Source organism: Python bivittatus, unplaced genomic scaffold, assembly GCF_059951505.1.
Source record: "Python bivittatus isolate LINGU-HERP-01145 unplaced genomic scaffold, Pbiv_v1 ctg000020_np1212, whole genome shotgun sequence".
In the NCBI taxonomy this organism is placed as follows: Eukaryota; Metazoa; Chordata; class Lepidosauria; order Squamata; family Pythonidae; genus Python; species Python bivittatus.
This window is the reverse complement of record NW_028277030.1, coordinates 84592624-84605230: the sequence shown is the minus strand read 5'-3', so window position 1 is coordinate 84605230 and position 12607 is coordinate 84592624. Positions and strand designations below refer to the sequence as shown.

Below are 12607 nucleotides of genomic sequence, written 5' to 3'. Positions count from 1 at the left end.
CGTTAAAAACCACTGCTTACTCAGGTAGTAGTTGTAGTGTAAGTTTCCAATGATTATAATTTTCTCATCCTGCTTATTAGAAATATGTGGCCCAAAAGGGTTCCCATCTACCCCTCCTTAATCTCCCTGCCTTAATCTGAGCATGTCCTCTTCTTCCTCCAAATCATTAGTTAACAGTTAGTAAGGCAGGCACTTACATAGTCACAAAGAAGTAATTATAAGATGCTATTTTTAACCCTGGGTACTGTAAAGCTATTCAAAAAATTCACCTTTAAATTATAATACAATATAATTATGGAATCAACAGAAGAAGTAAACAAGTCTCTGGGTTTTATGCAGATCATCTTAGTGGTCTGTCCATATGGAGATTTGTTGTGTTTTGAATTACAAATAGATCCTAAGTAGTTACTCACAGCACTTTGTGAAAATGCATCTTATCTTCAGGAACTGTCTCATAATCTGCATAACTTTAGGTTCTTTCTCAAATGCAGATTTTAACTTTGGGATACAGAAAAGAAAAACACTCATCACCACGAAAAAATGTATTTCAGTCTGTGTACTGTTACGATATATTTGTATTACGATACTCATTTTTCTGTAAGGGAACTAACAATGGGGACAGTTTATTTATAGATATCCAGTGTTATGTTTCAGCATTTATTTAGTCATTGTGGGCATCTGGCATTTTTTTACTTCTTGAAAAGTTTACATTCATGAAGACTGATTTTCTATTTTACTGCTTTTATTTAACAAGTCCTGGGTTATCTGCTTATCGGAAAAAATGGTTAAACCTATTAGAGCATTTTTTCTTAAACTTTCTGTGGCCTTGGACTACTAAATAAATACTTAAAAAGTACAGGGACCACCTAGTTAAACCAACTCCCTCTATTTTATTCACTAAAAATGTGAACTAACATAGAAAAAATTAGATTTGTGGTTGCATTTTTGCATGCCTTCTCATCCTCCTACTTTTTAAAATATCTTTTAGAACTAAATTTTCTAGGAAAATGTTTAATCCGAAATTAACTATTTATCACTTGAATTATTTTATGTACCCCATCCCATCGTAAGAACTCATAGCACAAATTTGCTGGTCAAGAGTGTTCTTCAAGAGAAATCCCTTGAGTTTCAGGCTCCAGGGTGGAAATGGATCTCCAGCCCAGGGAAATCCCATTTTTAGGAACTGATCATCATCACTGTATTTCATATTCACATTCTCCTTTTTGAATTGTTGCTGTGAGATCACAGTTCTATCCAGGACAGCATGTGTGGACTCACGTGGTAGGTGGTAGATCTGTTTACTGTCCGTTCTCTGAATGTTAGCACTCACGTTACTATTTGCATTATCACTTGTACACTTCTTGGCTCCTAATCCATGCTTGCAAACTAGTTCCTAATCTATGGTTGCAAACTAGCTAACTATCGGGGAGGTGAGGACTGAGGTGGCAAGAGAACTTAAATGGGAGAGGCTGCGGTAGACTACTGGTGGTCCACAGACTACAGTTTGAGAATCATTGAACTACATATGGTCAGTTAGATGGATTTTATTTGGTAATAAACATGTTCTTCTACTAATGCAGTTCTAATATGATCGCAGTTGTTTTATGGCAAGATCTTTTGGAAAAACCAGAGCTGTTATAGGATAGGTGCTCAAAATTACTTTGAAAAACTATGTTTACTATTTCTGCTGAAATCACAATGAATATATGTCCCTGTCTCAAGATAATACTCCGTGCAGCTGATGAAATGGACTGTGGTCCATGGACACTTCTGCCATAATAAATTTAAGCCACAAAAGTGCCACAATTTTTTTTTTTTTGGCCACAGTAGGTTTAAGATAGTTATTGCTTTGTTTCCAGTGCTTTCATGTAGAAGTCCCTCTATTTAATAAACAAAAAGCAAATCTGGTAAATTGTCAATGATAAGATATATCTAGCTAATGTGATGGGCCTTACTGTGCAGCTAAACAGGCACAGAGGGAAATAAGGACGCCCTTCCTTCCTTTTTATCTGATGCATATGTGATAAGCAGTATTACCACTACTATAGTCATTTTAGCAGCCTGGTTCTTTTTTTTCCTGTGCAAAATCCTGCCTAGCCATCAGGTTATGTTGAAAAGAGCATCTTCAATAACTTCACTTCTGCATGACATGCATTGCCTCACTTATAGAGATTGGGGCTTGATGAAGTAAATCCTGTGGTATTTCATATGGATGCTTGTTAACTAATCACCCGCTTTAAAGTAAATGTTCTTTCCCTAATTCCTTTGTTTAAGGTTACCGGATTGCAGAATGAACTAACTAAACTTGGACTCATAAGGAACCAGCAAGATTATGAAAACTTTTGGAAATGTGCTTGGAAGGAGGTTCCTGGCTCAAAGCTCAGGGAGAAGCTTCCTGATATAAAAGCAAGAAGCTGAGTATCTTCATAATTTCTGCAGAATAGAATAAGGTTCACCTTTACAGAAAAAAGCAGATACCTGTTTTATTTATTTGTTTATTGACAAATATTTTACATAAAGAAATGACTATCTACAGGATCTTGCCAGAGTTTACAATCCTTAAAATGCAAGACTAAAACCAAGTTAAATAAATAATAAATTAATTTGAAACACACATGATATCACTGACAAAGTGGCACCCTAGGAGATGAGAAGTATGGTTTGGTGTTAGCCCTCCCAGGTCAACCAGACAGGAAACACCACTAGATGACCTAATTCTACTTTGTTGTAAGGTTACATCAACAGAATCTTGCAAGTCTGAAAGTACAAATCTCCCACCCTCCCTGTTTACCGCCTGAGTAGTAAGGGCGGGTCCTTCCTAAGTTTCTTTCTCTGGCCATTACTCTGTTGCGGACTCTTCTCTTTTATCTGATAGTTCCCTAGGTGGCGTCTCTTCCCCCCGTCTTCCAAGGTCACCCTCACATTTCATCACATCAGGCTGTAGATACTAGCAATTGCATTTGTCCACATCATGCTAGATGGGACATTACACAAGCTTCATACATACATATAGGTCTAGTGCTTTTCCAGAAGCGATTTCTGTCTCTCTTACTCAGAAAAACATTAGACCTATTTTTCTTTTATAAAAAAAGACTGGCACTCCAGACAGTTTAAAGTGAGAAAAAGAAGTAGGTTGTGCCAGCTGCATGTTGTTGGTTTTTCCACCTGTGACTCCATTACAGGCTTTCTGCTGCTGCTGCCAGTGTATTTTCACATGGCCTTACTTGGGTGAAGTGGGAAGGAGATAGCCCAATGTCCCTCACAATTCTTCCAGCATGTTGGTGACCTATTACTCAGCCTCTTTCTAAATGCAGGTTTAGCAATTTTCTGGAAGTTTGCTAAACTTCTGTCCAAAATAGTCCAACTAGCCACAAATTGGGGTGGAGGGGGCATGGGATGAAGTGGGAGGCAGATCAAGAGCTCTGTGGACCTATTACTCAGGCAACCTGAAAGGTGCCTAATTCTCTATCATAGGCAACCACAGCCATAAAATTGCCAGCCTCATCACTGAGCCAGAATAGAGTTTGGCTGCAGGGACCACACAAACGATGCGGCTTACGTTTTTTTCCAAGCCAAGGACAGGAGGAATACACTTGGAACAGTCAGGTCCACTGGGTAGACCAGACCACAAGAAGGCTAAAACTATTTTTATTGAGATTGGCTGTAACAACAGAATCTTGCAAGTCTGATTGCCTTGTTCCTTCTTCTTCTTCCTATAGTTCAGTGAATTAGGCAAGTGTCTATCTGAGCCACTTCCAAACATTATTTGGATATTCTGAACTTAAAAAATCTTTTACCCCATAGTCACTTTGGCAACAAAGCTTGCTTATCTTCATCAAGGTCATCCTCCTTACTCTCTGCATGAACACAGCCATAGGAAAAGCCCTGAAATAAGTGCTCTTCTTTCATCTTTGTCAAAATTTTCTCAAAATTTCCCCCCTCTAGATGCATCTACTTTGTAGTGAAATATTTATTTGATATTTTATGATCACCCATCTCACAAATGTGACTCTGGCAGCTAACAACATGCAAAAACAAAACAAAACACAAACCAATATTAACAAGGAGTAAAAACCTACACTGATCACCAAGCGAAAACCCAAAGAGAACAATCAACAAAACCCTTTCCACGGGCCATCTAGCTTCCTGACCTCTGGGCCCTGAAGCACATTGACATCTTCAATACTTTACAAAAGGCCAGCTGGGTTGGGGCCCATCTAATCTCAGGGTATGGTTTTCCAGAAACAGGTGCTGTGACAGAAAAGGCACACTTCCTAGGTCTCATTAGTGAAACACACAATTAGTGAAATTTGTAGTGAAACTGTTGGGTTACAGGAAATTTTGAATTGACCATTTTGTTTCAGCTGACGAAAATAAATTTAGTTATGCTATTTATATTAGAGCTTCAATATTTACTTTGTGTTTCAATCTACAGTGTTGGCTGCTAAGCCTTTACTTTTCTCTACTCCATCCGGAATCAATCCACCGCAGCACGTTAAAAGCTTTACGAGTAGCAGGCTGAAAAAAGTAAGTACATTTTAATAATCTATTTATAACCTTTTTACTTTTAAATGCTCTGCTTTAATTTAGGAAAGTTGTGCTTTTCGACAACAAAACAGTTGTGAAGTTGTTTTTCCACTCCTTAATTCAGTTTCATACAATGAGGAGCTTTCTTTAACCTGGTACCATCTAATATATTTGGTCTATTTAGGCCCCACTTAGAGAAAGCTGCAATAAAGGATGAGTAGAAGATTGCTATCACAAAATGTTTCTTGTGAAAATGCCCCTAAAAGGTGCCATACACCCCAATGAGTCATTTGCTCTCTTGACTTAGTAGTCCATATTTATGTATATCTGAAATGCCACCTAATTTGCGGTAGGGAGATAGTATCGTCTAAAGCCACTTTTGTACAGGGCTTTTTCACAGTATATAGTTGTGGATGAATGATGTATTGCTGACTTTCTGAATAAGAATTTGGTGAAAGAGAGTATCTAGGCCTAGTATGCAGTTTTACTTAATTTTGTTAGCATGAGCAGGCCTTTCTCAGTATAAAGTTTTATTTAATATTACAAAGAGCTCAAACGGAGAAATGCAGTAGACAAACAGTTGGGCAAGGTTTTTCTGCCTCTTTTTTTTGTAAAAAACCCACAATGTATCAGACATAGGCACAACTTGGCAAAGACTGTTTTCTTAAGAAAACAGGTTAAAAAAAAGGACATAAACCAGAACTTTTCTGGGTAGGTGGGTAGATCAGCTGGCCCAAATGGCAGTTTGGTTGAACCTTTGCGCTCAGTGTTTTTCTTTGTAACCTATAACCAACACTGTACTTGCAATCCTTTATTGAATTCCATTCTTTAAATAATTCTTTTTAATCTCTTACTGATTAAATTTAATCTATTCTTAAATTATTATTAAATCTATTATTAATCTATTAAATTTAATATTTTTAATCTGTTTTATGTAGTGGTTAAGGCACCAGGCTAAAAAACGGGAGACTGTGAGTTCTAGTCTTACCTTAGGCACAAAGCCTACTGGGTGTCCTTGGGCCAGTCACTCTCTCTCAGCCCTAGGAAGGGGGCAATGGCAAACCAATTCTGAAAAACCTTGCCAAGAAAACTGCAGGGACTTGTCCAGGTAGTTGCCAGAAGTCAACACTGACTCAAAGGCACACACACACAATATATTACTGCATGATTGGCCTTGTTGAAACTGAGTAGTGGATGTATATGTGCAATGCCCGAATTCCAGGTTCGGTGGTATTGGGCAGCTCTGGTCTTATGACAGCTAGTAGGAAAAACACTTAAAATTATTTTACCCTTCTCAGAAATTTCTCCCTAATGTTTGGGATGTAGTGTCATACAGTCATAGAATTGAAAGGTTGGATGGATCCTGGAGATCCTCTGGTCCAACTCATTATCTTGTGCAGCAGTTCACAACTATAGCATGGGCACCTAGCCCCAGTTAAACTCCTCCAGTGATGGAGATCCATGTTCCTCCAAAGGCTTTTAAATTGTTGAACAACTCCTACCACTAGGATTTTTTTTTTCTGAAGTTCAACTGAAATCTGCTTCCCTGTAGTTTAAATCCATTATTGCTTATCCTAACCAAAAAAGAGCAGGTGGGAGAGATTTATAAAAACACTTTGCATAATCATGTGGATTCTGTCCAATCTCTTCCACATAAATAGAATAATTTAGAAGGACTTCTAGTAAAATGTAGATTTCTTTTGAAAATATGAAACATTCAAAAAGCTTGTTAATTCATTTAAGGCAGTGTAAGAAAAAAAGCAAAGGGCTGTAAGTTAAAACACTAAGATTATTAAAATGAATCTTAAAAAGCCAGCATATCCCAAATCTCATCAGTCTGCCTAAATAAGAATGCACATTCTCTTTCTTAAACTCAAAACACAAAATATTATGAATCCAGTCTCATAAATTATTATACCCTCATATTGTATGAGAAATAACCTAACTTCATCAGCATCTCTGAATGAATAATGGCAACTTATCTCACACTACCAAATACCACAAAACTGAAACTATGTGAATATGAGTTGTGGAAAGAAGCTGTGACCCAACAGAGTCATCTCCTGAATTTAAGGGACCATAATCCAGAATACAACTTGGAAGGAAAGTCTTTGTTTTAATAATCACCCAGAATTGTTGGGAGTTGGGCAGTATAAAAATTTAATTAATAAATAAAAAAAATAAACAGGTCATTCAAGGCTGCTTAGAAAAAAGAGGGAGTAACCATTAAAGTGGGGGAGGAATGTTCTGAGCCTATCTTAGATCACCCTTCCTTTCCCATGCTGGTACCTCCAGATGTGTTAGACTAACCTAGACCTTCAAAGTACCATAGTCCAAGACATCTAAAGGATACCAGCTGCTTAGATTTGTTTTCATTTTATCACTATACCTATCCAGCTCTGAGCAAGAAATTGAACTAGATGGTACAGTGGGGCAAAAAAGTATTTAGTCAGCCACCAATTGTGCAGGTTCTCCCACTTAAAAAGATGAGAGAGGCCTGTAATTTTCATCATAGGTATACCTCAACTATGAGAGACAAAATGGGGAGAAAAATCCAGAAAATCACATTGTCTGATTTTTAAAGAATTTATTTGCAAATCATGGTGGAAAGTAAGTATTTGGTCAATATCAAAAGTTCATCTCAATACTTTGTTATATATCCTTTGTTGGCAATGACAGAGGTCAAACGTTTTCTGTAAGCCTTCACAAGGTTTTCACACACTGTTGCTGGTATTTTGGCCCATTCCTCCATGCAGATCTCCTCTAGAGCAGTGATGTTTTGGGTCTGTCGCTGGGCAACATGGACTTTCAACTCCCTCCAAAGTTTTTCCATGGGGTTGAGATCTGGGGACTGGCTAGGCCATTCCAGGACCTTGAAATGCTTCTTACGAAGCCACTCCTTCATTGCCTGGGCGGTGTGTTTGGGATCATTGTCATGCTGAAAGACCCAGCCACATTTCATCTTCAGTGCCCTTGCTGATGGAAGGAGGTGTTCACTCAAAATCTCATGATACATGGCCCCATTCATTCTTTCCTTTACATGGATCAGTCGTCCTGGTCCCTTTGCAGAAAAACAGCCCCAAAGCATGATGTTTCCACCCCCATGCTTCACAGTAGGTATGGTGTTCTTTGGATGCAACTCAGCATTCTCTCTCCTCCAAACACGACGAGTTGAGTTTAGACCAAAATGTTCTACTTTGGTTTCATCTGACCATATGACATTCTCCCAATCCTCTTCTGGATCATCCAAATGCTCTCTAGCAAACTTCAGATGGGCCCAGACATGTACTGGCTTAAGCAGGGGGACACATCTGGCACTGCAGGATTTGAGTCCCTGGCAGCGTAGTGTGTTACTGATGGTAGCCTTTGTTACTTTGGTCCCAGCTCTCTGCAGGTCATTCACTAGGTCCCCCCGTGTGGTTCTAGGATTTTTGCTCACCATTCTTGTGATCATTTTGACCCCACAGGGTGAGATCTTGCATGGAGCCCCAGACCAAGGGAGATTATCAGTGGTCTTATATGTCTTCCATTTTCTAATTATTGCTCCCACAGTTGATTTCTTCACACCAAGCTGCTTGCCTATTGCAGATTCAGTCTTCCCAGCCTGGTGCAGGTCTACAATTTTGTTTCTGGTGTCCTTCAGCAGCTCTTTTGGTCTTGGCCATAGTGGAGTTTGGAGTGTGACTGTTTGAGGTTGTGGACAGGTGTCTTTTATACTGATAACAAGGTCAAACAGGTGCCATTACTACAGGTAACGAGTGGAGGACAGAGGAGCCTCTTAAAGAAGTAGTTACAGGTCTGTGAGAGCCAGACATCTTGCTTGTTTGTAGGTGACCAAATACTTATTTTCCACCATGATTTGCAAATAAATTCTTTAAAAAACAGACAATGTGATTTTCTGGATTTTTTCCCCCATTTTGTCTCTCATAGTTGAGGTATACCTATGATGAAAATTACAGGCCTCTCTCATCTTTTTAAGTGGGAGAACTTGCACAATTGGTGGCTGACTAAATACTTTTTTGCCCCACTGTATATAAAGTCCTGCTATGATTTGATTGTGTATTTTGGTCAAATTGCCAGAGTGCTGAGACCACTAAAGAGTTAATCATGGATTGAATTGTTTGTGAAGATAGGAATTCTCAAAGTATGGGTCAAATAGTTCTACTGGGGGGAGTGTGGTTACCAGAAACTTGGGGAGGTCACAATTTTTTAAATCTGATTAGGCTTCTGCAGGCAATATAGCAGTATAGTCAAAATTCACATGTGGGCTCTGCACATTTTGCCTGCACAAGGCCATAATAGGCAGTAGCTGCTATAGAAGAAAGTTTGAGGACCCAATAAATAAATTAAAATATAGGTTACATTTTCATTATTAAATAGGATATATTTATGTCTTGCCCAACCCTAACACCAATTAATTCATGTTATTTATGGATTATGCAAATTCATTTCTCATTTTAGGGAGCTGGCCATGGTAACCCAAAGCTTGAGGACCACTGTACTAAGGTATTGCATTTGATTCATGAATGTGTTGTGAGTTTTTGTCTTCAGTTTGTGTGTAAAATCTGGTTTGCTTGGGCAAGTGACTTGTTTTGTTCCTTTTAGACTACATTATGTAAAATAAGACAAGTCCATATCTCACCTAAGTAGGATCCCATCAATTTCTCCTGAATTATTTTCTGACACTACAGCAAATTTAGTAGTTGGCTGGTATTTACAGCTAGAGAATTTGAGACTCTTTGGGCCTTTTCAGCAAGATGATCTGTATTAACTATTATATGCCATGCAAAGTGAAGAGTGAAATTATATTAAGGAAAACTGTAGAGAAGAAAGACAATAATACATTTGTGTAGATTTGATTTATGTGCAAAGAAAAGAAATCATGAACAATCATGATTAGCAGGTTGCAGTAAGAAAGGACAAACTATCATGGTTAATGTATTTACAAATAACTGGAAAAATAAAAAGCAATCTCAGAAAAGGAGGATTTTGAGAACGGTAACAGAATTTGAAATGCTTATACAAAACCAAGTTCATTTACTAGGACATTTATATAAATTGTTGCTGAAATATGACACAGAGAGATAAATTAAAAACTGTATCATAAAATGGATGCAAAATTTGAGAGAAGTAATTTACAATGGACCAATAGGTACAGCTATGGAAAAAAAAATCAGTAAAATTTATTCCAAGCTACAATTCAAAAGTCGTTGGGAGTTGGGCAGCATATAAATTTTAATAACAATAATAATATTGATATAAAATATTCTACGCATTATTTATGTATTTATTATTAAACAAATTTATATAGCTGCCCATCTCATGAGAAGTGACTCTGGGCAGCGTACAATAATCAAATAGAAAACAATACGTACATAAAAATAAGCATTTAAAAATATTAAAAAGTCAACATTAAAAGTAGAGATTAATTAAGATTAAAATATATACAAACCCCATCCACCTCAATAGTGAAGCCATCTAGACATGTCTCCGGTGCCCTGGGGCTCCCAGGCCTGGTGACATAGCCAGGTCTTGAGGGACTTCTGAAGCATCAGAAAGGATGGAGCTAACCTAATGTCAGGGGTGGAGAATATTCCATAAAGCAGGCACCATGGCAGAGAAGGCCTGCCACTTGGGACCCACCAAATGTAGGTCCCTGGCAGATGGTATCCTCAGCATGCTCTCTGTGTTGGATCTAACGGGGCGGGCTGATATAATTGGGGAGAGGTGGTCCCTCAGATAACCTGGTCCCATGCCATGAAGGGCTTTAAGGGTTAAAACCAGCACCTTGAATTGGACCTGGAAGCAAACTGGGCAACCAGTGCAGCTTGCATAATTGAAACTCCATCTACAATTGCCAAGATAGATAAAGCAGATAACAACAAACGTTGAAATGCCATAGCAAAGAAGGAATATTTTACCACATGTGGTGGTCAAAAAACCCTCAAAAGGAAAGAAAGAAATTTAAAAAAAATGTTTAAAATAAAACTTGAACTGAAACCATAGATGTTTCTACTAGGTATAATTCCAGAAAAAATAAATGAAAAACATTACAATTTACTAAGATACATGTTGATCACAGCAAGAATAAACCTAGCACAATATTGGAAAAGAGATATCTTGCCTACGATATCAGGCTGGGAGATTAAAATGGCAGAATATGCTGCAATGGCAGAATTGACAGTATATACTGTATACATAATAGAAGGTTAACCAAATTCAGGCAAAAATGGCTCCTATTCATATACTGAATCACAGAGTAAGGCAGATTTAGATATCTGGAATACCATTTTTAGAACTTAAATAGAAATGAACAACAATTACTAATATTTGATGTAAAGTGCAAATACCTAAACTATGACCCATGGTTTGGGATACAAACGGAAGGGAAAGGGAGGATATAATCCACCAATTCTTTTTTGACTATGCTTTTTTAAAAAATAGTTTAAACATGGTAGATTTTTTCTGATCATCTTGCCCTTTTTCTTCTTTTTTCTATTTCCCTTGCATTCCAGTATTTGCCTTTTAAAAATAGTATTTCAATATTTAATAATAAATGCATTAAAAAAGAAGAAGAAGAAGAAGAAGGGATCAAACCATCTGTTTCACCCAGGTTCAGTAGTTTTGGAGGATTGCCACAGGTTTTAGGTTACAAAGGGAAGGCATTACTTTCTCTTCCTCATGGCTATTCAGTTGCATGTGAGGCCAAGGTCAGATTTGTGAAAGCTACCCTTGGCCTTTGGGTAGTGCAAAAGAAAGGGGTGTATCAGGGAAAATTAGAAGTCTTCATTCTTCATGTACTCATTCAGTTTGATTGGTCTTAAGCCAGTTATGAAATTTGCAACAAAGTTCATTGATGCTATCTGAATGGTTTGGGAAGCACAGCCGCAGAGCATTAAGATGTTGTCACTTCTTTTGCCCCCCCCCCCCGATCTGGTGTTTATAAGCATGCAGCCTGTGGTGAATTATGACTAATTAACAAATGATTAAACTATTATTCAATTATTGTAATTCATTGCAGACTTAATCTTTCATATTTGTCTAATCCTGGGTTCTCCAAAGTGGTCAATATTAACCCACAAGGGTCAATGGGACTATCCAGTATTGTTATTGTTATTATTCTACATTGTACTGTTAGTTAAAGTAGTATTTATTACATTACTTTCATATAAAGTTTGGGGGTCGATGAACAATCTGAAACTTCATGAAGGGGTTGATGAGCTGAAGAGTTTCAGGACCCTGGTCTAATCCTTTTGAAAAGAGTATCTAATCTGTTTGCATCTGGAAAGCAATTTCTATGATAATTTAGGGACATCAATCTGAGGTGACTCCAGCAACCCTCATTCAGAATGATACCAAAATACTTTACTTTGGGCTCAAAAGCAAAATCTTTTCAGAATATGCCTTGGAAACCTTCCTGTAGATACCTTCTGGGTGACATCTGTAATTGTTCCCCAAAGGAGGGAGGATTAGTGGAGATATCACCAAACCGTTAGGAGGCCCTTCTTGCCTTTCATCCAGCCCCAGTCAAAGGTAGGCCACATGGACCCGTGTTTGCCTGGCCTAAAATAAATATATCTTGGCTGAATCCTTATTACTGTGAGGCAGAGTGAAGCAAGGGAAATTGTTCACATATATGTGAGAGAAATAAAATGGAGGAATGAAAAAGCACCTTTTCATACAGTTGAATAGCCACTGTCTTTTGGAACTAAAATCAAAATGCATTTCAGGTTATCGTCTGAGAGAGAAAGTGTTCAAAGCAATCAACACATTTGTAGAAATAATGAAGAGAAACGAGGCAAACGTTTTTATGATTTGATTCCATCTGAATGTTATACAGATATATAGTTTAATAGTGATTGTGTGGAAGGATTCAGCTAGCCAAAATTAATAAGAAAAATAGATTTGCAATAACTATGTAGACAAGTCAGTTATTAATACAAACAGTTTTCAGTTTGCAAATGTGACTCTCAAAATATTCCACGTGTGCTAAGAAGCATTTCTCAGAGATGCAAGAAAATTATTGAATTAGACTAACAACTTTGAAAACTAAATATAAATGGAAATTTGTGTTAGATTA

The 12607-nt window shown here is 37.6% G+C and overlaps 1 protein-coding gene across 12 annotated transcripts in view; it reads left to right on the top strand.

Moving 5' to 3' along the window:
• LOC103050235 (uncharacterized) overlaps positions 1-12607 on the top strand; it is a 71738-nt gene that overhangs the window by 21530 nt on the left and 37601 nt on the right. For all 12 annotated transcript variants that reach the window (XM_088142970.1, XM_088142943.1, XM_088142962.1 and 9 more), the window contains 3 exons: positions 2275-2413; positions 4436-4527; positions 8989-9033. In XM_088142970.1, coding sequence (XP_087999096.1) covers positions 2275-2413; positions 4436-4527; positions 8989-9033 — 276 coding nt within the window. The remainder of the gene's footprint in view (positions 1-2274; positions 2414-4435; positions 4528-8988; positions 9034-12607) is intronic.